The sequence below is a fragment of the Mus caroli genome, chromosome 7 (genome assembly GCF_900094665.2).
Source record: "Mus caroli chromosome 7, CAROLI_EIJ_v1.1, whole genome shotgun sequence".
NCBI classification, from domain to species: Eukaryota; Metazoa; Chordata; class Mammalia; order Rodentia; family Muridae; genus Mus; species Mus caroli.
In genome coordinates this window covers 53827228-53852982 of record NC_034576.1, presented here as the reverse complement: position 1 = coordinate 53852982, position 25755 = coordinate 53827228, and the positions used below count along the sequence as shown (strand labels likewise).

At 38.8% G+C, this 25755-nt stretch overlaps 1 protein-coding gene across 1 annotated transcript in view; it reads right to left on the bottom strand.

Annotated features, from left to right (window-relative positions):
* The window catches only part of Nell1 (neural EGFL like 1), an 807173-nt gene that overhangs the window by 21706 nt on the left and 759712 nt on the right, over window positions 1–25755 (bottom strand). Inside the window, exon 16 of the mRNA XM_021166735.2 lies at window positions 13917–14057. Within this exon, the coding sequence (XP_021022394.1) occupies window positions 13917–14057 (141 nt within the window). The remainder of the gene's footprint in view (window positions 1–13916; window positions 14058–25755) is intronic.

Genomic DNA, 25755 nt, shown 5'->3' with positions numbered 1-25755 from the left:
AGCTGTGATTACCATACTCAATTTCACTTTAAGAGAAGTCTAGCTGCACACAGTCTGTCTGATTCCTTCCTTGATTCGAGGTTGTGAGGTTACTTGGGCATGGAAAAAAATATACTTCGAGATGTTTATATCAGAGGCAATCAAACCATTCCCAACTTAGCCCCAAACAATTTCCCTACTCCGCCGAGAGGAAAAAAAAATGGCTTTGCAGGAATCTTAATGCCATAAAAAAAAAATGTATCAGTGTTTGCCTGAGGAGCTGAAGCTGCTACAGGTTGATTTCAGAACTCAACACAAACCCCTTTCCCAAAGGTGAGTAGTGGGCCAAGAAAATGAACTGCTTGATTATCTCATATTTCTCCATCTTGAATGACTTTTGCAGCATATCAGATTCAAAACAGGTGATGTGTTAGAAAAGGACATTTAACCCGGAGTTTGAACATCCAGCTCTGTGGGTTCTGACTTGGAAAACATGAGTGGCTCAGAAATGAGAACAGAGCTAGGGGGGTTATTAGTAATAGAGAGGATAGAGCACAGGGGCCGCCCCACAGCTACAATGGTACTACCTCTTTTTATGATGGCAGAAAGATAATGGGAAAAGGAACATATAGTGCACATCAGCAGAATAATTCTGATAAAATGCAGAGAAAAACAGGGGCTCTTACATCTTGCAAAGCAAAGGGCTTACAAGCCATTAAGCTGCACAGTTAACTCCAGGACTAGAATAAGGCTTCCTAGCTATGTGATCTTATATTCTGCTTTTCCACATTTAGCTGGGAGCTCTGCTTTAGAGCATAGACGATTAAGAATGAGGCTGACATACATAACACATTGGAAGGCATCACCAAGCATAGCAAGGGACTCAGATCACCTAACTGTCACAGAGCATGTCATATAGCTAGAGGAGGAAAACGGGGCATGCCTTCATTATTGGCCACATTGCGTGTCATTGGAAGATTTCAATGTTTGTCCAGGGTCACCTTTTCAGTCTCTGCCTTAGCCCTCTTGAAAAGACTCTTTCATTAAAGGAACCAATATGATCTGGACTAGCTATCCCTCCATGTAGTTTCTTGATCCTGATTCTTGGTATCAACAGCTAGAAGAATACTCTAATTATTCATTACTGTTGTCTTCTGCATGTGTGCAAGCTTCCAGGGAACTTGTCTTCCTAGGCCAGGTTTTGAGCCTCCTCCTGATAGCTTATTGCAAAACCATCCCTTAGACTTAGCAAATATTGAAACATTGGTATGAAAATTTGATCAGAGAGCTTTCATAAACTTCCTGAGGTTTAATAATCCCTTAACCATCCTCTCACCTTATCACTCATTCATTCTCAGTTGCTAAGAGTCTATTTCTAATTATTTAATTCACCATATATATCAATTATCAAGTTACTACCTAGGGAAAGAGATACAACGAAAAAGGGAAATATATAGACTTATATTTTCAAATTTTCGTCTTTCCTAAAATCCTAACACTTGTGTATCTTCTTCCTCCCATGGAGGGGAGCTCGCATTCTCAGGAAAAGCTTCCTTTGAGAAAGTTCCAGGTAACCTAAGGAAAGTAAGACCCTTGCCTCAGCCCCACTCTGAAATTTGCTTGTTGTATGACTCTGGAAGACATTTAACTCTGAGGTTCAGTCATCCTCTGCAAAATGCAGATGCAAATGTATGTCAGGTAGTTTGGTAATTTGGTTAAACATAAGAAAGCACCATCCTGCAAACATCACTTACAGATGCTGAGCTTCCACTGGCGTTCCTGATCCTTTTCCTGCTATATTCCTTATCACTTAGAGTTCATCTCTTCCTGCTCTCCCATCTTCCAAATTTAAATTCAGTCTGCACTTGACTCCAGATCTCTTACTACACAGGCAGCACATTCTTTCCTCTTGTTGGAAAAGGTAGAATCCTGAAGTCTTACACAAACTCATGAGTTTTGGTTTGTCTACCAGTCAACAAGATCCAGGAATGTCAAAACGTCAAGTAATCTGTGACCTTTTATCTACAAACCTTGCATTATGGGTAAATATTGGGTACACATTTCTGATACTCTGTGAACTAGCCATGATTGTTAACTATGTTTATTTACAGAATATGCAGATCTGGGTATTTTACTGCAGATGGAGGTAGGAAAGCAAGAGTTGGTGAGGAAAGAGAACAATCTAAGATACCCAGTTCACTATTGTCTGCTGTGGACAAGTCTGACCTCTGTACATAGTGATAAAATTTGATTAAAATCAATACAATTATGACCAGTGGATAGGATGAATAGAAAAAAAATCTATTAACATTGAAATACTTCCTATCTGAAAATAATTTTAACACTTCCAGAAAGCTACAGTATCAATGCCAAATGTGTTAGATTTATGTGTTTTAATATACCTGGTCATGAGTGGAAGGAGAGTTGTTTTCTGTTATATGAACATCCTAACACACACCCAGCACCCAGCCACAGAAAGTTCATCATCACAGTCATTGTACTGTCTAGAAGTTTTATCAAAGTTTCACTTTTCAGGGCAAAGAATATTCTTTCCTGAATTCCAGATTTACACTGCATTGTGCTTCATGATTCCACATTCTTTCTTCTCTTCTCCGTACTCACTCAGCTTGCTAAGACCCATCTACCTCTTATCTGTGTGTCTGTCACAAAATGTTCTTGAGAGCCTTTGTCTACTAAGAAGTGCATGAACAAGTGTTCTACTTGATTGTGGTTGAGACGCATGGACAGGAACCCTTGGAATTGTTTCTCAGCCTCTTGGCTGGAATCAAGTGTTGAAGAAACATTTGCCATTTGGTGCACTGCTTTCTTTAGAGAAAAATAAAGTTAACTATATATAACTATATATAAAGTTAACTATATATATTCTTACCAAGGTCTTGTCTATTTCCAAGATGATATGGTTATTTTCAGCTCTGTGGAACTTAGCCTATATGTCAATTAGAAGACTTATAACAACACATAAAATCCAGATGTAAATAAAAGAAAGAATCCATGCTTGGGACAATTAATGAACTTCCAAGATTTTGGTTTGCTTGAAAATGATTGATGGGGCTGGAGAGATGGCTCAGCGGTTAAGAGCACTGACTGCTCTTCTAGAGATTCTGAGTTCAATTCCCAACAACTACTTGGTGGCTCACAAACATCTGTAATGGAGTCTGGTGTGTGTCTGAAGACAACTACAGTGTATTCATATAAATAAAATAAATAAATCTTTTTTTTAAAAAAAAAAGAAAATGACTCATGTATATAGTCTCAACAGTTGGGAGACTGAGGCAGGGGGACTACTATTTGCATTAGGACAGACTGGGATGCAGGAAGACCGTTTCCTAAATGAAAACCAGTAACAATAAAAAACAAACAAGATAGTTCAGCAGTCTCCTTGCACATTCAACGTTTAGTGAAATAATCCCAGTCCCTTCTTGGATATTTGCAAGCAAGTGTCAGACAAAGAAGGCATGTTTTTCTTGTCTGTATTACATCTGCATCAAAGTAATCTTTAATGGAAATACATGCAGGGGAACCAGCCAGGCTGAAATCAAACTAATCCCTGATGTGATAGATCATTCTTTGAAGCATGCTGCCAGATGAGGGATTATTTCATTTCTTTTCTGTGTCAATCAAAAGTCTTAGACACAGAATGGTACAAGGTGGCTTAGAAGGATTGTCTTGTAATTTATACAGAAGGTAAAGGACATAAAAATATTATTAGTGTACAGGTCTTTCACTTGTTTGGTTTGAGTTACCCCGAGGTATTTTATACTATTTGTGGCTATTGTGAAGGGAATTTTTCCCCAAATTTCTTTCTCAGCCTGTTAATCATTTGTATAAAGGAGTTATTTGAGTTAATTTTATATCCAGCCACTTTGCTGAAGTTGTTTATCAGCTGGAGAAGTTCTCTGGTAGATTTTTTTGGGTTGCTTATGTATACTACCATATTATCTGCAAATAGTGATACCTTTATTTCGTCTTTACCAATTTGTATCCCCTGGATCTCTTTTTGATGTCTTATTGTTCTAGCTAACACTTCAACTAATAGATATGGGAAGAGTGGGCATACTTGTCTTGTCCCCGATTTCAGTGGGATTGCTTTAAGTATGTCTCCATTTAATTTGATATTGGCTATTGGTTTGCAGTAAATTGATTTTATTATATTTAGGTATGGGCCTTGACCTGTATGACAATAACTTAAATCCTTTCAAGAAAGAAATTGAAGAAGATCTCAGAAAATGGAGAGATCTCCCATGCTCATGGATTGTCAGAATTAACATAGTAAAAATGGCCATCCTACCAAAGGTAATCTATAGATTCAATTCAATCCCCATCAAAATCCCAAGACAATTCTTCAAAAACATGGAAAGAGTAACTCTCAAATTCATCTGCAAAGGCAAAAATCCCAGAATAGCGAAAACATTTCTTAACAATAAAAGAACAGCTTGGGAATCACCATCCCTGATATCAAGTTTTACTACAGAACAATAGTGATAAAAACTGCATGATATTGGTACAGAGACAGACATGTTGATCAATGGAATAGAATCGAAGACACAGAAATAAAACCGCACACTTACTGTCACTCAATCTTTGACAAAGATGCCAAAAATATACAATGGAAAAAAGAAAGCATCTTCAATAAATGGTGCTGATCTAACTGGCTGTCTGTATGTAGAAGAATGAAAATAGACCCATATTTGTCACCTTGTACAAAGCTCAAGTCCAAGTGGATCAAAAACCTCAACATAAAACCATATACACTGAACCTAAAGAAGAGAAAGTGGGAAAGAGCCTTGAATTCATTGGCACAGGGGTAAATTTTCTAAACAGAACTCCAATGGCTCATGCTCTAAGATCAAGATAAATGGGACCTCATGAAACTGAAAGGCTTCTGTAAGGCAAAGGACATAGTCAATAAGACAAATCTGCAACCTACTGATTGAGAAAAATATCTTCATTAACCCCACATCCGATAGAGGGCTAATATCCAAAATATATAAAGAACTCAAGAAGTTAATCACCAAAAAACCAAACAACCCCCCAAAAAGTGGGGTATAGACCTAAACATAGAATTCACAACTGAGGAATGGCTGAGAAACACCTAAATAAATGTTCAAACTCCTTAGTGATCAGGGAAATGTAAATCAAAACAACTCTGAGATTCCACCTTACATCAGTCAGAATGGCTAAGATCAAAACCTCAGGGGACAACACATGTTGGAGAGGATGTGGCAAAAGAGGAACACTCCTCCATTGCCAGTGGGATTGCAAACTGTAACAACCACTCTGGAAATCAATCTGGAAGCTCCTCAGGAAATTGGAAAGAGATCAACCTGAAGACCCAGCAGTACCACTCTTGGGAATATACCTAAAAGATGCCCTACTAGGCCACAGGAGCATCTGTTCCACTATGTTCATAATGGCCTTATTTGTGATAGCCAGAAGCTAGAAACAACCTAGATGTCCCACAACAGAAGAATGGATACAGAAAATAAGGTTCATTTACACAATGGATACTACTCAGCTATTAAGAATGAGGGCATCCGGGCGGTGGTGGCGCATGCCTTTAAAAAAAAAAAAATGAGGACATCCTGAGTTTTGCAGGCAAATGGATGGAACTAGAAAATATCATCCTGAGTGAGGTAACTCAGACCAAAAGGACATGCATGGTATGCAGTCACTAATAAGTGAATATTAGCAAGAAAAAAGAAAAAAAAGAAAAAGAAAAAGAAAAAGAAAAGAAACTCATATAGAATACACATGATACAGTCCACAGAATTCAAAAAGCTCAACAAGCTTAAGTGCCCAAGTGATGCCTCAGTCCCACTTGGGAGAGAGAAGAAAGCAATCACAACTGGGAAGGGAGGGCGAGAGGGAGGGACCTGGGAGGGAATGTGGACAGGGGGGTCAGTGGTGGGTAGAGGGGAACCTGATCTGATATTGGGTAAGGGAAAAATACAGAAGCTCAGAGGGCCAGCAGAAAGAAAGTAAACAGGCAATTTCAGGAAATGGAGGTTGGGGGGACCTCCCAGAATGCACCAGAAACCTGGGAGGTGAGAGACTCCCAGGACTCACAGGGAAGGGCCTTTGATGAAATGCCTGACAGTAGGGAGAGGGAACTTATAGAGCCCACCTCTAGCAGGAAGACAGGACATCAAGTGAGGGATGGGGTTGCCATCCTACAGTCACACCTCTGACACATAATTGTTTCTGTCTGGAAGAATTACAGGGATGGAAATGGAGAGGAACCTGAGGAAAATAAGATCCAGTGAGAGGCCCAAAGTGGGATTCAGCTCAAGGGGAGGACCCAAGGCCTGACACTATTACTGAGGCTATGGAGCACTCACAAAAGGGACCTATCATGACTGCCCTCTGAAAGACCCAACAAGCAGCTGAAAGAGTCAGATGCAGTTATTTGCACCCAACCAATGGACAGAAGCAATTGACCCCTGTTGTTGAATTAGGAAAGGCTGAAAGAAGCTGAGGAGAAGGTCGATTCTGTAGGAAGACCAGCAGTCTTGATTAATCTGGACCCCTGAGAGAGTGCTAATATCCAAAATTTAGAAATAACTCAAGAAGTTAGACACCAGCAAACCAAATAACACAATTTAAAAAAAAATAGAACACAGAGCAAAACAGAGAATTCTCAACAGAGGAATCATGAATGGCTGAGAATCACTGTTTTAAAAAATGTTTAAAGTCCTTAGTCATCAGGGAAATGCAAATCAAAACATCTCTAAGATTCCATCTCACACCCATTAGAATGGAGATAAAAAACTCTAGAGACAGCACTTGCTGGGGAGGATGTGGAGGAAAGTGAACACCTCTTCATTGCTGCTGGTAGTGTAGACTTATACAACCACTTTGGGAATCAATTGGTGGTTTCTCAGAAACTAGGAATAGTTCTACCTCAAGACCCAGCTATGCCACTCCTGGACATACACCCCAGGAAACATCTTCATTCAGCCAATTACCAACCAAAATTAACTATCCCACAGGGATGCCATCCCATGGTAAGTGCTTTTGACTTGTATAGATAGCTACATGCTACATTAAAAAATAGTTACTTCTACCAAAAAAAAAATCATTTTCACACACCATAAAATTTAAACATTAGGAGAAACATATTACAAGGAAGGTTTCAACACTCTGAACTCCCCCATCACGATACTGTCTACAGCTTCACAACCTCCGCTCTCCCTTTCCACCCTCACACCCATACATCAGGTGCTTCATTAGGTTTATGGTGTTACCCTCCCCCAAACACAATTAACTCCCTTTATGATGTCTCCACTCAGGCCGCTATTGTGGTTTTCCTGGATACATTGTTTCCTTTGACATACACTTTCCCTGCTCTTCTTTCTCACTCTCCAAGGAAAACACCAGGATTCCAACACTGCTCTTTTCAAAACGTTATGCACTTCTTTCTCACTCTCCAAGGAAAACACCAGGATTCCTCCACTTGCTCCAACACCGCTCTTTTCAAAACGTTATGCACCTGACTAGCCCACAGTGACTTCCTCCATTCTCTACCTACTTCCTTTTCCTGCCACTCAGACTTCAGGAAAACTGAATGGTGAATGGTGATTTTTTTTTTTTTTTTTTTTTTTTTTTTTTTTTTTTTGCCAGTACTGCTCTGTTTGATCTGAGTAGCACAGTTTAAGATTCAGTGCTCATAAAGCCACACGTAAAGTTTTCACAGAAAGCAGGAGCAACCTCAGAATAAACAAACAATTCAATATTCATCCCAAAGAAGTTGTAGATGCTGGTGTCTGAATGGCTGCTTAGACATGATCCTGGCCTCCGATGTATTTAAGCCTGGAGCTTTGATAATGAAACGATTGCTCATACTGAGCCTCGAGAGGCAAGGAGCTGACAACTGCCTAGAATTTGACACTAAGGATTATTTAGGAACTGAGAACAGAAGGCAGATGATTCTCCATGGAGAAACGTTACAGATCTCCAGTCAGAAGATACCAAGGAGTTGAATCAGAATGGCAGCTGAAATGCTGATGCTGGGACCTGGCATTTTTCACAGTGCTTGTAACACTGCAGAGGGACAGCATCTTTCTGAGATCCCAGGGGAAAATCTCAGCTAATGTCCTCTGTAAGATGTAAACACAGATGTACAGGCACACTTACTGAGTATTCCAGGATCCTCTGCAGTTTTTCAATGAAAACTCATTGCAGCGGTTCGAAGAGTGGGCAGCATCGTTAGCCAATAGTGTCTCATCAAAACCTTAATCACAGGGGATTAAGAGGGATGGAGGGGCTTAAATTTGCATTCTTAAGAACCTCAAGTGAAAGTGAGCATCGCTGCTCACAGGTCTGGAATCACTACCATCATCTATACAGGACATTTCCAATGTGGAAATTAATTCTACAATGTGCCCAGTTATTCTGCATGTCCACTCACACATAAGCCTTACCATCCCCACCTCTGCAGCCCTTGAAGGGATCAACTAGGCTGGTGGCCAGGCTACCTGCCCCTCTCTCTTTATAAGGACATGCCCAGCAAGCACCTGAAATTCCTCTCCATGCAAATTAAGCACTCAGGCCTCCTCAGCCCCAGTCTTCTCCATAAATGAATCCCCTGATAGGCTATCCATTTCCAAGTGTTTACCTCTAGACACCTCAAAATATGAGCAACATTCATGGACTCGGTAGTCTTTGTCAGTCAGTCTATCTGTCTGTGTAGGAAAAATCAATAATCAAGATATTAATTAAGAGGTACTAGGTGCAATCATGTAAAGTTGGAGGGGGGAGCAAAAGGGTAGCTATGATGTAAAGACAGAACTCATGCATGAAATTCACAAAGATAAAATTAATTAAAAACTGCCTAGGAAATACAAGATTTAAGGCAAAACAAATTCGGGACATTCATAACGCATAGGGAAGAGTCCACTTAGTTGTTCATTAAGTGGTCATTATGCAAAGCACTCGCTAACAGAATTATCCTGAGCATAAATGAGTCGGGAGATAAAATATCTTACAACGCTAAGTAGTATATAGATTTTAGGTATTATTAATAGATCTTTGTACTTTACCCTGTGAGTCTAATTGAGCACATGCTATCTGGTATTACTGTTCTCTGGTCTGCACTGAGTCCTTTCTCTCCTAATTGCCTCCATATATTATAATGCAAACCACATCACTTTACAGTGAACTATGGTTTGTATAGGAAAGCCACTGCTTGCTTCATTCGTGATTTTTGTTTGTTTGCTTTCTTGTTTGTTCATTTTTGAATGTCTAAGTGTTAATATTCCTAAGGTATGAATTCTCTGCATCATCCATTCTAACAAGTTAATACTGTCTTATGGATATCATTTAATCATGTGTGTATATATATATGCATGCATGCATTTGTTTGTCTGCATGTATGTATGTGTATGCATACCAATATCCTAATTGCTCCTCTACTTTTATCGATGTAGTTGCCATCTGATAAGAAGTGACCTCCAGCCTCCCCAGATCCTTTGTACTGCTTTCTGGTCATTGCTAATTACTGAGACTATTAGGAAGAGGTTTCAACATGGAAACCAGCACCATATCTCTACTAAACAGTATCAGGGATGGTGACATAGTTTGAGTCTTAAAAGACTCCTAAAGCCCATGTGTTGAAGGCTTGGACCACAATGCAACAGGTTTATGGGTATGGCTTTAAAAGGTGACTGGATCATCAGTTATCTGGCCTCATGAGTGGATAATATTATTTCTGGATTCTGACCCCAGTAGGTCAGTACAGGAATTCTGGGCGAGGGACATAGACCATTGAAGGATATACATTGCTTCTACCATTTTTTTTTATCACCCCTCTCTTTTTTATTTGGTTCCTGGACACCATGAGATGAGCAGTTTTCTCTATCACATGATCCACACCATAATGTTCTACCTTGCTATGGACCTAATGGAGTTGGCCCAACAATGGATCAAAACCTCTAGAAATAGTCTTCCTTTTGTATGTCTGTTGCAGCAACATAAGGCTGAATAACACAGTATCTGACAGGATAGGCCTGACAGGTATTTTGAGATCCTATTAGAATTCCACCAAATACCTGATTTTAGTTCAACAACATACAGGCTTGCACCATTAGCCCCTTTATCCAGATGACTGATCAGCCTTGGGTATGACAGACTCTGTACCAATGTTATGTGTAAATTGTTTATCACTGAAATGAAGACAAGCATCTGTGTTTCCAGAAGTCTCCACAACACATTCTGTCTACTTGTCATGATGAACAGGTCCAGGTTTATACACCTGTGTCTGAACTTGTGAGACAATATCAAGCTTCCAGCATGGCCTGTGTAGAACTCATTCTTATCTAACTCACCAGATGCAGCCAACTCTGCTAAGAGATCTTTTGAGGATGCCCAGTTAGCCAAAAAGAAGTGGAGAACATGTTTTTAACCTCTGTATCTGGGTCCTGGAATTGTTGAACCATCACAAATCTACTTTACCTACTTGGTTTCTTGGTCCATCTGAAAATATTTGTAACATCTAACACACATGGAAATGTTAACACCACCTCTGAGACAACTGACAAGGGTGCTAACAAGGATATTTAATAAGAAATTCCATTAGAACCTTACCAAGTTGTTTGGTTACCTATTGTTACTCCATATCGTGATAAAAGTTAACAATACACAACTAATACTTCATTGTGTAAAAACACTATTTTAATGACTTAAAATAATAAAAGAAGTCACTTTGCTCTTCATTATACAGTGGCAGCTGCTCATGTTGTACTGTTTATTGTGACCAGAGAGCAGAGCACAGTGGGGTGCTTGCTTCCCTCTACTGTGTCCTGTGAAGAAGGTTGTGACAGGAGGATGACAGCTGCCCAGCATTGGGAGAATATCTGGGCCTCCTTCCAATGTACCTCAAGAAAATGATTTTTTTTGATGTTGAAATTATTTTTATTATTTACTATAAGACTTCACAAAACGATTTAACTTATTACAGATATATAGAACATAACCAAAAATAGTGTAGAGATGAAAAACTAATAACACAAGACTTACATAGAAAATTCTGTTATAAATAAATAGGTGTGGGTCCACATAGATGGAACACCTTTTTAAAAAAAACTATTCTCGTTAGTGGAGAAAATCTGTACTGATGGCTTTCTGTGATAAATGAGCACTTTTATCTAGACAGTTGGAGACATTTCTAAGATCACAGTAGTCCAGGTCCCACAGAAGACCAACTGAAAGTAATTCTCTAGATTATCCTGTTAGATTATAAGAATATTTAAATCTACCTGAGATCTCCTGTAAACTGAATTTAGAAATTTCAGGTTTGAGGAGTAAGATTTGATTGGGACATTCGTCAGTAGAAACTGGAGTTCAAGAAAATAAGAGAGAAATATATAAGCAAAGATTGGTGTCTGAGGAATAATGGAATAAGGGCTTGCACAGGCTGAAGTATCTGTACAAAGCACGAAAAGTATCAAAGGAAAATGAAGGTATACAGGACTGAGAACAGGGTGACAGAATGACATGGATGGGGACGTGCAGCTGATCTTTTAAAATATCTAAAGTACAATTTATCCTTTCTGTATGCTATCAGTACGTATGAGGTATTTCACCTTATTTCTTGATAACGCAGACCACCGTGCATGCATAGAAATCTGCTGAAGACTGAGGAAATGTTTCAGCAATACAATGTCTGCCCTGCAAACATGAGACTCTGAGTTCAGACCCCTAGCACATATGTAAAATTCATCATAGTGACACATAGCCATAACCTAATGCCAGGTCGAGGCAGAGATAGAAGGATCCTTGAAGCCCATTGGCCAACTAGAGAAATGCAATGCACTGGGTTCAGTGGACAATCCTGTCCTAATAATAAGATGAAACTGAGCAAGAAGAAAGGCAGACATTAATGTCTTTCCTCTGCACACCTGCACCTACACGTGCACACACCTGCACATCCTCATGCATAAATCCACATTTCCACCATGAACATACACATGCACATCTCCACACCTGCACATACACATGCACACACCCACATCTCTATACTTGCACATCATGCACAAATGCACATGAGTTTACACACACATGTACAGGTACACACACACACACACACACACACACACACACACACACACAGCTGCTTACAACTTCAACATTGGCACTGAAATCGCAGACTCCTAATAATGCATCAAGACTGAGTACCATACGAGGCCACTGGAAACTTCTGATAATACTCAGCACAAGGTATTTATGTGTCCCAGTCTCTTGGCAGCATTGTACAAATAACAAAACATAGAACAATTACTACCAAGGAGTCTCTTGTGTGTGATGACTCTACCTCTGTTTTGCCCGGTATTTCCACTTCTTGGATCACATGATCTACTTTGAGATAAAGAGGCAAATCTTGAATATTTTTATAGATAAAAATACATCTTGTGAGAGTGCTATTCTTTATTGTATCAACACCGTGGAGTTTCTGATGAAGTGAATATAGCAGGTGTTATTATCACCATCTGACAAAAATGGTATAGAATGATGAGACTATTTTAAAAGCCTTAAATGGCCACATTTTTAGATTCTAATGCTTGTTCTTCTACCATTGTCTGGAAGGAAAAGCATAGCCAAGTCAATTTTGCTAAGCCACCTTTTTTATTTTAAATGTTGCTTTAGAAATAGCCTACTCTTTTAAATGTAAGCATTGGTGGATTGTGCTATTTAGGCCTTATTTAGGTGTGATAATTTTCACTGCCACTAAGCTCTGTTATTATGATTCCAAGTTTTCAGTTTATAAATCCCTTAAGAATAGACATCTCTACTTGTTCACAGATATATCCCCAGAAGGTGTGATGAAGGGTGGGTGCAATGGGGGCTCTCATTGAATTTCTTTTCAGAAATGTCTTATGTGGTTTTGCAGAATCTAACATCTTTTGCCTTGCAGAACAATCTATAGACTTTGCTATGTCAAGTCAAATGGAAAATACACATGACCTCATATATTTTGAATGTCTGTTCTTTCAGTCATTTGACATAACTGTACTGAATACAGCATTTTTTCTAGAGGCAGCAGGTATGCTATTGAAAGAGAAACAAGGTCTCTGTCTCCTAAGAACATGTATATTTTTAGACCAGAGACTATTAGAAATATATTTGTATATGTGCTAAAGAGTACTTAAGATACAAATATATAATATAACAAAGTGCTTGGGGAAGATCAAATACACAGTATTTGATAACAGTCAAACTGTGTCTGTCTATAGAAGATTTGATGAGGCAACTATGCCAAGTGCCAGAGAGGACAGGAAAGACACATATCACAAAAATCACTGTCATGCTCAAAGTCTGTAAGGAGAGCAAACAGGCTAGCACACAGAGGAGTTAAAGCAATAAAGTGGTCAGGGACACTGCACCCTAAAAGCTTGGGAGCCATGAGAAAGTTAGAAAGTTGCTCACAAAGAGCAACAACAGACAAAAGGTTAACACAAAACATATTGAATGCATGCATCAGTTCAAAATTCACAGTTTCAAATAGACGTCCCGTCTTGTCCTGAAAAGACACATGTAGTATTATTCCTTTTATACATACCCAGATGAGGGATCAGACAGTAGACATGTCTAAGAGTTTGAATTGAGGCTACACTTTCTAATTCTAAATCGAGAACTATTTTCACTTGTTAGCTGCTTCTCCAACTGCCGAAAACTTCATCTTTTTGCCATGCTTTTACAGAGAAAGAACCAACCACCCTTAGCACATGGAGCCAGACTCTGTTCCTCTGAATACTCTACTTTGGTATAAAATTCTCACCATGCCACCCTCTAAAATCTTTGGCCTAGTATCTAAATTGTAGGGGAAGAACATTGGAAAACAGATTAATTTAGCCAGTGAGTGGTCACATGGAGTTGCAAAGCAATTCAACCCCAGGTGCAGGGTGTTTCTGAGAGCTGCTTACCAATGCAGGACTCCCCGGACAGTGAATAGGTCCCATCGTCATGGAAACCACTTCTGCACTCACAGTGGTACCACCCTGGAAGGTTAACGCAGCGGGAGTGGTTGTGGCACTCAACGAATCCCTCTGCACATTCATCAATATCTGCCTCAGAGAAAAACACAAGTCCACCGGGACATTAGTGTCTTTTACACTAACCTTTCAATAAATACCTCAAACATGCTCGTGTCAACATATGTCAACATATCAATTACAGCTGATATATCATCTAAAATTAAAGTCACAGAGATATCTAAATGTAGCAATCCAGAATCCAAAATGTGTTGAAAGCTTCACTCACCAGTACCTTTTTTCATAAATTATGAATAAACACCTATAGTCCTGGAGCCAATTATAATTGCACATTCTGGTTGACCATCTGAATAACTAAAATCTGAACTGACAACACAGTCTATTGGATAAATAGCTGATCTCAGACTCAGTGCTTCTAAATTAGTAATTCTAGATATTATTGTGTGTTTGCTGAAAATATTTAAGAACAGATGAATTCAGGGAATCCCATATTATGAATGTTCTAACTGACCTTTTAGAAGTTCCTGATATATATATATATATATCAGATATATATATACATATATATACATGATATATATATACATATATATCCTGATATATATATATACATATATATATATATGTGTGTGTGTATGTGTACATTTATAATTTTATACACACACACATACACAAATTATAGAATGAAGAAACTTGAAAATTGGTTAATTTAACCAACAGAGGATTGTCTTTAAATACTGAGTGTTGATCAGGGTAGAAAAACAACATACTGTTCCTGCAGACCCCAGAGGGATAAATAAAATATCTAGAATTTTCTTACTCCCTTGACAGAGAAAGGACACACACACCACTACCACCATCACCACCACCACTACCACCATGTAAACTTATACCACATTATCCAAATGTATTTCACTGATAAAGGCTTTCTCTTGGGAAACGTTCAACATCTCATGGATCTGTGCCTCTGGGGTATCTAATTTGGGGATGATAACATGCTGATTTACTAGTATAGATATTTTTTTTAAAATCCCCCTTATTCACTTATTTTTGATGAATGAAAGTCTCTTGAGCTTTGCTTATTTTCTCTGTGATCTGATTCTTCATAATCAGCAAATACCTGAATCATGCACATCATTTTAAGCCCAAAGGCTTGCCCCTGGGCTACAGTGGGAAGAATCTGCTTGCTGATTGTCATGCCAGCACTGGATCCTTCTGACACAATTCCTCCTTGTAATTATTTCTTGGAAGCTAGCAAGTGCTGGCTAAAACCCTTCTCTTTCTCCTGGAGATATCTGAACTATGGCATATATGAACACAAATTTAATTAACACTGAAATATAAAGCACAATAAATGAATGTGCCTTGGGATTTCTTTCAAGGAGGTCTGTTGAAGATATCAGCTCAGGGCCAGTCTGCTAGCATGGGCCCATTACTTCTTTGTAGCCTGAGTTGTGCACTGAGCTAAGGATGTAGCCTGAACTATGACACCGTAACTTCTTGACAGCGGAGTAGAGAGAGAAAACAGCTGAATGTAAGAGCTCCACAGAACCAGCTTGGTCCTAATTTGAGTTTGAACAGGATGCATTCTTTTACATGATGCTCCAATAGGCACCTACATGCCAGAGCCTAATACTTCTGTGGCATCTTCAGACACTGCAGTTAGATTGCATGTGGATTCCTATAAATCCCTTGAAATGAGTTCTTAACGCTTAATCTTGATTGTCACTTCCCAAATTTTATACATGGAAGCTGTGAGACAGACTAACATTCCAAACATAAAAATCAAAAATGAAGCGAGATAGGATAGACTCTGAGTTCACACAGGGGAAAGGCTCTCTTCAGGCGACTGCTAACTCAATGATTTCTAAATACAAGGCAGTGGGAAGTACAAGGTGTAACCAGAAGATTGATTTTGCAGAAATGACTTCCTCATGTTACAGTGAAAGACAAACCTTTCCATCAGAGTAGCAAGAAGTTCTACCTCTGACATTTACAAATATCTTAGAAAAGTGGCCATGATCTCTGAGTTACGGCTGCCTTGTGGAAGTAAGTGTGTAGGGAAAGTGAGGATAGAAAGCTAAGGTGTCTCAAACAGCAAAACAATCATTTGTCTTGCCCTGCCCATGAAAACCCTTGTTTAAATTTCCTTCCCTTTCACTTTCAAGTTTAGAGGATAAATAATCTGAGTTTATAAATAACAGCACAAATCCCAGTGTGGTAACACAGGCCTTTAATCCCAGCTCTCAAATTCAGGGGAATATGTATGTCTAAGGCCAGTTTGATCTCCACAGTGAGTTTCAGGACAGCCAAGGCAACATAGTAAGACCCTGTTTTAATCATGAGGATGAGGATGGTGGTGGTGGTGGTGGTGATTCACTTCCACTTTAAATTCAATGGGAAATTTTAGACTCAGGATAAACTATGTGCAAATACTTTGTTGATTTCTAAAATAAAATGATGTTAGTCTTAGGTTTTTAAAGCCTGAGAAGAGTCAAGTTGTCTATGGATACAAGTGACCTAGTAGGCATTAACTGTCAACTTGATTCACTCTAGAGTCAGTCACCAGAGAAGAGGGTCTCAATTCAGAGACTGCCTAAATCACCTTGGGACTATCTTGATTACTAATTAGTACAGGCAGTATCATCGCTGGGCATGCAGTCCTAGGCTGTATAAGAAAGATACCTAAAGGAATCCTGAGAATGAGCCATCAAGTGTGCTACCAAAGAGCTTTATTCTATTGATTTTTGCTTCTGATTCATGCCCGACTCTTCTCAATGGTAGACCATTACCGGAAAGTATAAGCAACGTGGATCTTGTTCCTCCCCAAGTGGCTTCCAGGTAGAGTGTTTCATCAATGTGCCAGAAGGTAGGCCAAAACAAACATGGACTCTGACAGCAGGGGGGATGCTCAGCTAAATTCTGCAAACCCCCCCCCTTCCCCCAGAACCCTGGAGAACCTCTGGCTTCCTCTGGAAATGAGAAAGACAATGACAACCTCCTTACCCTGCAGCTCACTTCCCACAGCAGATGCTTTGAGTCTAAAAAGAGTAACTATAGATCATGCACAGATTCAGGATAGTAAGGCTGCATCGTTATAGTCTCAGCAAAAGACGCACTGAAGCCAGAAACCCATTCTATCTGCACCATTGCTGCAAGTCTGGAGCACACATGGGTATCATGCTTTTACAATGCCGGTTATCACTTCTGAGCAATAACAGCATTGCTCAATGCAGCCACCACAGGTCTAAATATAAAAGTCTCTCTGAGGGGTTTCAGCCATGCTGGGTCTTTACAAATTACAAATGATAGATCCTCCCAAGCTGAGCCACTACTGCCTTTGTCTCTGGAGATTTGTTTTTCCCAGTCAGCACTTTGCTGCTGGCAAACAAACAAGACAGATGCTGTGGGAATGGGGTCCCCATGTGCTTACTGCGAAACCTAACTTTCTTGCTGAAGGACTTCTTATGAATTACAGTAAGAATAGCTGGCTGTCAGCATGTCAGTCATCCTAAAGGAAACAGACACTTTGTTTCCACTAGCAGGACCCAGGATTGTCTTTAAATCTCAGTTTAATCACATATACATCTGAAAAGGCGAGAAAGGGGTTACAAAAACCCAACTGATGCTGCGGAATATTTGAGGCCAGAACTCATGGTATTTATAGCCATGGGAGCTACACAAACTAACATTATTGTCCAGGGTCCTTTGCTGAGCCTTGGTAAAAAATCTAGCTGTGTCTGAGTCTGCGTCAGTCACAGTATCATCATCATATCAATGACCTCAGAATAAGATGGTTTATGCAAAGACAATGCACTTTTCAATTCTCTGAATGTTATGAGAGGAAATCTGTAAAAATTATTTTAGTATTGTGGAAGATTCAGAGTTGAATGATTGGTAAAATCTCAAAGTTCACAGCTAAGAAAGAATAACTATGGCCAGGATTTCTTCAGTGTTCAACCAGTATCACCTTCTTTAGCTCCTCCTTCCCCCGGTGGCTCAGGGTCTTTGGACCATATACAGTATACTATATCATATTCTAACAAACATTTCCCTTTGCGTTCTTCATTCAGATACCAATGTCCCAAGAATAGGGATAAGGAGAATTTCATTTAGGCTTACATTCATTCATAGCAAGTAAATGATAAACAATTGGGAAGTACTTAATCTACAAATGCATAAGCAAGTAAATGAAACTGATAACAGTATCATGACTTAAATGATTGAGCAGGTGCCACCATATAGATTGGGAATACTACACTATTGCTACTGTTTGTGAATTAACAGACATGAGGCCAAGTCTTAAAACTGAGTACAATGGGGCTAGTTTAAGGATCATATATTATTTAATGCTGACAAATACCATTTAGTTTCTGATTAATACCTTGTGTCCAATTCTAATCTTTAGTGGTTTAAAAGAAATAAAGTAGGAAACAAAAAGAGCTATAAATAGTCTCAGTGAACATTCCTTCCTTATTAAGACATTTATTGACATCAAAAGTATATGATTGTTCAAGGATTTTCTTTTGTTCTAAGTGATATGTTAAATATTTGGGTGGATATATAATAGGGTACACTTCTATTGAAAGCCTTTTGGAAGTATGTGATTCTTATGAAGTCATACTCTGTTAATCTGAAACAGTTGTGGAGGAAAATGATTTTAGTCAAAGTTTCTCAAGAGTGTTTTCTGTCTTCATTCTTTCTTCCCTTCTTCCTCTTCTCCTCCTTCCCCTCCTTCTCCTCCTCCACCTCCTTGTCCTCCTTCTTCTTCTGTTTCCCCTTCTTCTATTGGAGACTTAACTCAGGGTCTTGTGGACTCTATCACTGACTGTAGTTTTGATCCTTAAAGTCTTTTATTAAAAGGACAAGTTTATATTTCATACTAGTTGTGGGAAGCTCATGGTATAGTTGTAGCTCAGTATGCTAAGGGCATGGTGGCACAAGCCTTTAATCCCAGCACTTGGGAGGCAGAGGCAGGCGGATTTCTGAGTTCGAGGCCAGCCTGGTCTACAAAGTGAGTTCCAGGACAGCCAGGGCTATACAGAGAAACCCTGTCTCAAAAAAAAAAAAAAAAAAAAAAAAAAAAATAAAAAAACAAAAAAAAAAAAAAAAAAAGAGCAGCTCTGAACTTGTGAGTCCCGACCTCTTTGAGGATTACATATCAGATATTTATATTACAGTTCATAACATTAGCAAATTACAGTTTTGAAGTAGCAACAAAATAATTTTATGGTTGGAGGTCACCACATGAGGAGCTGTATTCAAGGGCCACAGCATCAGGAAGGTTGAGAGGCACTGTGCTAGTGCATCATGACTACTCTAAGAGTTTGCAGCATGAGACTGAGTGGTGGAAAACTTGTTACTTTCTACTCAACATAAGATTACTAGGTGTTAAGCATAACACTATCTCTGCTTGACCCTGACATAACTCTCTCTTGTGAGGCGATGCCAGTGCCTGGCAAATACAGAAGTGGATGCTCACAATCATCTATTGGGTGGAACACAGGGCCCCCAATGGGGGAGCTAGAGAAAGTACTCAAGGAGCTAAAGGGGTCTGCAACCCTATAGGTGGAACAACAATATGAACTAACCAGTACCCCCAGAGCTCGTGTCTCCAGCTGCATATGTAGAGAAGATGGCCTAGTCAGCCATCACTGGGAAGAGAGGCCCCTTGGTCTTGCAAACTTTATATGCCCCAGTACAGGGGAATGCCAGGGCCAAGAAATGGTAGTGGGTGGTTGGAGGAGCAGGGCAGGTGGAGGGTATAGGGACTTTTGGGATAGCATTTGAAATGTAAATGAAGAAAATATCTAATAAAAAAATTTAAAAAAAAAGAGAGAAGTAAGGGTTTCTGGTTTGTAGGAATAAAGCCAGGTAGAGAAAACTAGAATACTAAAACACACACACACAGCTATAGCTATAACTTTAGAGACATATGACTTATAATTCTTGCTTACCAACATATTACTTTATTACTTAAATCTTACAGAACCGTGTTTTCTGATTTGTAGTATGAAAATAATAAAGTAGAACTTCAAACTGCTCAATCAAATCAAAATGTATGATTTTATTCAACACTGTCATTAAAATTCTAGGATGAGATCACTGTTAAAATGTAGTAGACAAGAAAAGTGGATTCTCCAAATTAAAAGAAAGAACCCTGGGCCCCAAACTACAGGCAACAAAGGAATGCTTAGAGCAGGGAAGAGTCTTCCCCAGGGAAGACCCGACTAATTCATTGTCTAATACATACCATCCTCATCCCTGGAGACATACACCGAAGAACATTATGCAGATTCGGTGGGCTGTATTTATATATTTATTAACCCATGCATATATAACAACAAACACCATGAATCCGAGAGATAGTAAGGAAGGGGTGTTAAATGAAGGAATTGAAGATAGAATGGTAATTATATTAGAAATTCAAAGAAGAAAAGTTAAAAGTATCAACTTGGAGTCAGGAAAATTGCTGGGAATAAAAAGTGTTTTCTGGATCTTAAGTGTATTTCTTCTTTTTTTTTTATCTTGAGACAATAAAATTATAAAATATTGAATCTATACTCAATAGAATCTAAGACATGAATCCTCTCACCAATGCTATGTAAATTTAGGAAAGTAAAGTCTGCAACATCAAATTGCTGCAAGCACAGCAAACTAAAACCCAGTGAATCTGCCAGGACTGGCACTGAACACAGACCTCAGAGACCCCTCAACAGAGACAAACTGTCCCAGCTACTTTTCTGGGTTCCTGTGGTTTGTCTTGACTACTTTATTTGTAAGTAGGTAAATTACCCGCCTGATAAAATTCCAAGACAGCCTATAAACATGTCTCGTGGTATCCTTAATGCATATATTCACCTGTTCATTCAGGGTCACTCTTTGGAAACCTTAGGGGCCATATATTGAAAATGGGGGAACTTTTGTCTCTTGACTTCCAGCATTGCTACATGGAGCAAGATTTTTTTCTATAGACTTCAAACTGTGGTGTGATATTTAGAAGAGTGAGAAGCCTTTTGCATTGGTGCATGCCTTTGATCCCAGACTTGGGAGACTGAGGCAAGCAAATCTATGTGCATTTGAGGCCAGTGGGACTACATAGCAATTTCCAGGACTACATTGAAAGATCCTGTCTCTAAACAAATCAAAGCAAGCAAAGCACGCCCATGTGATAATTGACCCACTACACAGAATGGGACTATACCCCTGCTCTACCCAGCCTTTCTCAACTCTTTTAATATAGTCATTGCTATATCAAAATGGTAAAGTTTTCATGTTAGAACTCATGCAGACTTACTCTCTAAAGGAAAGCAAGAAAAGCTCTCAACACATATACAACCAGCCCCAGGAGGAGACAGTTTATGCTGAGAGTCAGTGGAATAAAGGTCAAACCAGAAAAGCTGCATGGTCAGATACACTTGAGTAGGAGGTCTGGTACACTTACTTCCTGGCTGCCATATTCTGACCAAAATATATATCTTTTTTTGAGCTTCTATTTCCTTAGCTCTACTTCACAAAGCTGAGCAGGCACTTATAAAGAGGGTAATAATCATGTCTCTACAGGATTAGGTGCACGCTATCCTATTGAAGCCAGACAAGGTAGCCATCTGCTACATAGAGGGTAGGGGGATATCCAGGGCAGACCCCCTCTTAGAGGCAAAGAGGAGGTGGAGGGAGGCAGAACTTTATGAGGGGAGATCTGGAGGGGAAAGCATTTGGGATGCAAATAAAATAATTAATCAATAAAAAAGGTGAATGAAAGCAAAAAAGAGAGTAATACTGTTCATATTAAGGCATACTGCTTTCTAGGTCTCAATTATTTGTATAAAATGGAAGTGTTCTGTGATATTTTACTTCAAAATCACACAGGCACACGTGCAAATGTACACACACACACACACACACACACACACACATACCACCTTCACACTTTCAGTAAATTCATTTTCTTTGTGAGAACTTTTCTCTTAGCTCCCATTATCAAATCAAATAAAGATCCAAGCCCTTATAACTAACTGTTTAAAAATCTTTGTCTAACCTATCTACTGCATTTGAAATCCTCTTCTAATATATTTGAAACTGCCTTTCAACAATTTTTGGCCCTTGACTCAAATGATCAACTCAAAGTCTCAATGGAACTTTCTGTTGCTACCATATATAAACTTCCAACTTCCCCTATCTAGCTCCACCTACTTTCCCTTGCTCAAATGCATGTGTTTTGTCTTTTATGCCTATGCTCATCTAGCAAACTTTATATGTTGCACGTGTTCTTGTTTGCTTTTTCTTTATTCCCTGACTAGCATGCACAGACCTTGATGTCACTTGAGGATAGAACGGATCCTAGAACCTAGAGGGCAGTAATGGACATCTGCTGAAGGAAAGGAAGAAGTGAAAAAGAGAGAGGGGAGGAAGGCCACAGGAAATTCATTTTTTTCAATGGTGTCAGATGTTGCCTTCTACTAACTCACTTTCTCCAGATCCACTGCCAACATCACACTCTGGGCTCTTCTTCTCTCAGACCTGGATAAGTGTAGTCATAGCTGGAGGCTGACTTTTCAGTGACTACCTTCTCTAATCCATATTGATAGCACACTATTCTCAAAACCCATATCCCAGAGATATTTAACTCAAACAATAGCAGCTAATCAGAGATCTGAGTCAGCTTAGGTCAGTCATACATTCCAAGTTAATACACTAGTTCTTTCATTTGTATAAAAAGCAAAGATTTAATTGAACAACATTTTTCATCCACTGTTCTACTGGACACTAGATCTCCATGAAGGTCCTTCCAGTCAAACAAGGCAACCACTTGCTGATGAACCTTGAGTGACATAAGGAGCTGTTCATTCCTACTGTATAGACGACATAACGGGTATTACCACTGTGGACACTGAAGGTCTCATAAACTGAAATTTTGCTAAAATTCTGATTTGTGTTTCTTCTTGTGTCACAGTGTTCTAGTAATGACAAAGATCTTCCTTATACAAACTCACCTGCTCAAAGAATAAGTGATCTGAATTCTACTACTATTTATCTGTAGTGATCAAAGGTTTTTACTATAAAACTACTCCGTGGAGTGTTGATTTAAGTACATAAATTTTACAACCAATTTAATTTCCTGCACATAATTGTGCCTAACTTAAAAGCCAAGCACCAGTTTTAATTGAAGGAATCTTTTCTCATCTCTGAATTCTATAATTTCTAACAACTCTATTACTCCATTTAGCCCCAATATCAATTCCGTTTTATGATATGTTGTATTTCTTGAAATTGTTTTTATATCAAAGGGAGGAAAGTCTGAGCTTATTAATAATTCAGAATGTTTAAGGTTTCCTGACAAGTACTTTCTGTTTATTACTTTATTTGAACTTCAGAATGTTTCCTGGATAATTTGAAGTTGGACACTTAAATGTGTGATTGCATTGCAGTGGCACAATATCTGAATGGCACTAGAATGTGGACTAAATCAAGCTCTGTTTGAATCCACATTTCACACTAATAGCCATATCCCATAGTCTCCAGCACATTTCATTTTGTCACCTCCCATGGTGAAGGTTCATTGCTAACCTAAAGGAGACTCAACACATTGTTACTGGTTTTCCTGGTAAAAGAGTTGAAAGAGGAAGCAGAATTTAGAGTTTTGACTCTGGAAAATTAATTGCCTGTTTTAATGAAAATAAACCCTTCAGATGAAATTTCTACTTATATAAATGGCTGACACAATTTCAATGCATAATAATAAATTACTAAAGAAAGAAAGATAAAGGAAAATTGGATTTAACCAAGAGAAATAGATAAAAGAAACCAAATACACTCCTACCTAGAAGTCACATTTATCAGGCAGAACTTGAAAAAAAAAATTAAGGACTTACACAATTAGAATACTCAGATGAACAATGAAATTTCATCAACCGAGGTAGAGTAACAAAATGTGTGTACATCAGCTCAGCTGAAGGAAAGAACAAATAAAACTATTATATATGAGAAGTGATTTTCAAGTATGAGTGCTGTAACACTAAGTACGATGCACAGATGCTATAGCTGCTCATTTCAGGAGGGCAAGAATGTAAAACCGGATCTAAGAATATCAAGTAGAGAGACTGGGAAGGCAGGGCAAGTAGAGCTTGCTGGGAGAGAGATGGGAAGAGAAATACAACTCTGAAGTCCTAAACAGAGAACACAACTCAAATATTCAGTGGAATACTAATAAAGGAACTTGAGGAAACACCCCAACCTTAGGGAAGATCCCTAGATTAGATAAAAGGTGGTAGTCTTTGCTGCTGGACAAAGAGAGAAATTATGCTTGCTTCTACCAGCTAAACTAAGGAAATGTCACACTCCATTGAATAAGGTTGGATAACATACAATAAGATATCTGCCTTCAAAAGTGGAGGATGATCACCTTGACTATTTGAGTGTTGAGTATTTACATGGCTTGTTCTTGTTTTCTAGTTTTAAGTACCACCTTCTCTGTACTTAGCTCTTTTTCTCTAAAAGAGTTTGCCTCACAAAACTGGAAGAGCACAGGGACAGTAGATAGTGTGGGATCAATATGATCAGCTATTATTTGCAGAATTTAGGCTATTTCACATTTCAATTAAAGCCATTACCATATTAGCATGGCTACACACAAGAAACTCTTCATTAAGTAATTTCTAGAGGTCTTGGGGCAACATTTTTCAAACCAATAAAAAAGATTAGTTATTAGTAGCAGTATGCACAAAAATCTAGGATTTCAGCCTAACTTCTCTTCATTTATCAAGTTTTGATAAAAAGAATATTACCAGGAAATATAATATAAATTAATATAATTAAGCCACAGCTACCAAAGAAGAGATTCTTGGGATAAGGATATCTATCTATATTTTGTTAAGTTTCTCAGGATTATCCTGGGGACCAAACTTTGGGATGAAGTTGTTGTTCCTTTTCCTCGTGATTTGTCTAGATAGGGACATGTAGCAAGTTCTAGCCAATGAGAGACAAGAGGAACATGGATGACTCTGGCAGAAGAAGCAGAGTTGACTTTCATGGAATACTAAGAGAATTCTGACATATTTACTCTGTTTCACCAGCTGAATGAAGGCCATGATGTCTAGAGGCACAACCATCTTGTACCATGAGAGAAAGCCTAATTAAATCAGACACCCAGAATTACCTCTTTGACACCACTGAACTGCTGACTCAAACCTTGAGTTACATATTGTAAAATTTCATGACATCAAAGCCAATTAAAGACTATAATTTCTTACAATTACTTATTTATATTTAATGGGCTAAGAAAACAAGCCAGGACCAGATCAGATTATTTGCATAACTAGGTTTATCCTCTGAGTCTGTTCCCACTTTTTTCTGAACCCCAAATTTCATAAGCCACTGTCCCTCTTTATACTCCATACTGCCTCTCAATCAAACTGTAGATCTAAATGTGGCTGTGTTTTACTTTTCTCTATATGTTCCATTTAACACTGAGTGTGATGACTATTTATCCTCAACTTCTCTGGATCTAGAATCACCTTGGAGACAAATTCTGTACATGCCTGGAAGGGAGTATCTAGACTGTGTTGATTGAGGTAGGAAGAGCCACACTAAATGTTGGCAGCACCACCCATGGCTTGTGCTAGGTTGAATAGAATGTAGAAAGAGAAAACTAGCTGAGGAATAACTTCTCTCTCTCTCTCTCTCTCTCTCTCTCTCTCTCTCTCTCTCTCTCTCTCTCTATCTCTCTCTCTCTTTGTCGTGCCTGCTTCCTCCGGCATCAGCTGTTCCTCTC